Source organism: Trypanosoma theileri (assembly GCF_002087225.1).
Source record: "Trypanosoma theileri isolate Edinburgh chromosome Unknown TM35_Tth_50_V1, whole genome shotgun sequence".
NCBI classification, from domain to species: Eukaryota; Euglenozoa; class Kinetoplastea; order Trypanosomatida; family Trypanosomatidae; genus Trypanosoma; species Trypanosoma theileri.
In genome coordinates, this window is record NW_021639892.1 from 8432 (window position 1) to 10425 (window position 1994).

Here is a 1994-nt window from a genome sequence, read left to right on the forward strand (position 1 = left end):
AAGATCATTATCTCTAACTGCTGGGAGAGTACCACGGCCCTGAAGAGCAGTAGAACCCGCTTCACCTCTTTCACCCAGAGGTCCAACAGGAGCGGCAGGAGCACGAGCAGATTCAGAGAGCTTAGGGTCATTTTTACACTCGGGACCAGTACTGGCTTCACAATTGCTAACGCCAGAAGAAGGATCTTTTTCCTCTCCAGCCGCCACACACACACAGGCAACACTCAAAAACAGTACAATAAAATACAACATTCGTAGCAGCAACATCATGCGAAAAAGTTACTTGAATCGTTCACAGTCGCCAAAACTCTAGAACAAAATGATTAAGAGAACCCAATACAGAATAAAATTGATAAACACAAAAACAAAAAAAGAAAAACGGAGAAAAAGATAAAAACAAAACTTAGCAAAACCACAAGACAAGGCAAAGCACAGAAATAATAAAGAGCCCAAAAAAGGTGCACAACACAATCAAGTTCAAACAAAAGAAAAAACACAACAAATTAATAGCACGATCAGAGCAACCATCGAATGTAAAAAAATATTCAGCTATGGTTGTGTCCGAGTTCATATGCAATTAAAAATATAAACGTATAACAATTATTTGTTTCCCATCAGAACAAAACGTATCACCGAAACGGTGGACGTCAAACCACACAAAACGCACCAGCAAAATCATCAAGCAAAGAAAAAGATATTTCAACAATTAGCCCAATTTACCCAGTAAGCACAGAAATATACACAACTATGGGTGTAAGTCTATATATGTGTATATATACGCAATTATAAATATAAATTCATCTGTTATTATTATTTCTTTTTTTTTCACTGCAAAAAACAGTTCATCATCATCATCATTACAGTGCAAGCCCAGGTACACACACAAAGAGAGAGAGTCTCCAACAACACACACACACACAGTGGAGTAGCAATAATTATTATTATAGGATAAACACAGAGAGCAAAAACACACAAAACACAATAACATTAAGAAACAAAAAAGAGGATAATCCCAACGAGTGAAAGATTAGTTAGACTGTAGGGATGCATGCAAAAAAAGGAAAAAGAAAACAAAGGATGACCTGAGTCACACCACCACACCACCATTACAATCAGCACACAAGAATACAGGCCAGTGTAACCACAATCAGTAGTGGTACACGCACCCACACAGAACTGCTGATACTGCTGCTGCTGTCTGCATTACCCTTATTGTTGTTTACGGTCTCAGGAGGAAGTGTTGTTGTGGTAGTGGTAGTGGTAGTGGTGGTGGTTGATTCTTCAGCATTGCCATTCCCCTGTGAACCTTCTGTTCCAGTCGTACCTGCAGCTGCACTAGTCTGATTACTGGGATTACTGTCACCACCTTCATTTGCACCTTCCGACTGAGTTTGTGGGTTAGTGTTGTTGGAACCACCTTCTGCACTGCCGCCGTTGTCTCCTGGTTGACCTTCACTTTGCCCTTCACGTGCAGCATCAGCCTCAGTGGCATCTGCCCTAGGTGCAGGAGCAGGAACAACAACAATATTGGGTGCAGCAGAAGTACCAGAAGAGGAAGAAGATGTACTCTGTCCTCTATTTTCAACTGAACCTTCCTCGGTGGGTATACCAGGTTCACCTTGAGGACCATTTAGACCTTCTCTAACGTCTTCACGCTGTGACGTTACTGCATGTGGATCTTCTGACGATGGCCTAGGTTCCCCAGAAATGCTTCCCGGTTCTTCAACTTTTGCAGCCTTAGGTCCTTTAACACCACCAGGTCCCCCAACATCATGAGTCACTGTAGTAGCAGCACCAGCACCAGGTCCCACAGAAGGAGGAGTACAATTGGTAGGAGCACCAGCACCAGTGGCAGGACAAGGAAGAATAATCTTAGTCTCACTCTCCGTATCAGGGACTTGGTCGGAAAGATCGGCGGCAGGCACTTCTTCAGCGAGGACGTGCACACACGCACATGAGAGCAGGAGAGCGAGGATACACAGCACGTAGCGCAT

General features: G+C 43.2%; 1 protein-coding gene across 1 annotated transcript; it reads right to left on the reverse strand.

Annotated features, from left to right (window-relative positions):
* Positions 1 to 1112: 1112 nt before the first annotated feature.
* Positions 1113 to 1994, reverse strand: TM35_000501030 (uncharacterized protein; the record flags this gene model as incomplete). The annotated part of the gene is made up of 1 exon (XM_029030550.1): positions 1113 to 1994. The coding sequence occupies one exon, from the start codon at positions 1992 to 1994 to the stop codon at positions 1113 to 1115; it is 882 nt and encodes a 293-aa protein (XP_028878115.1).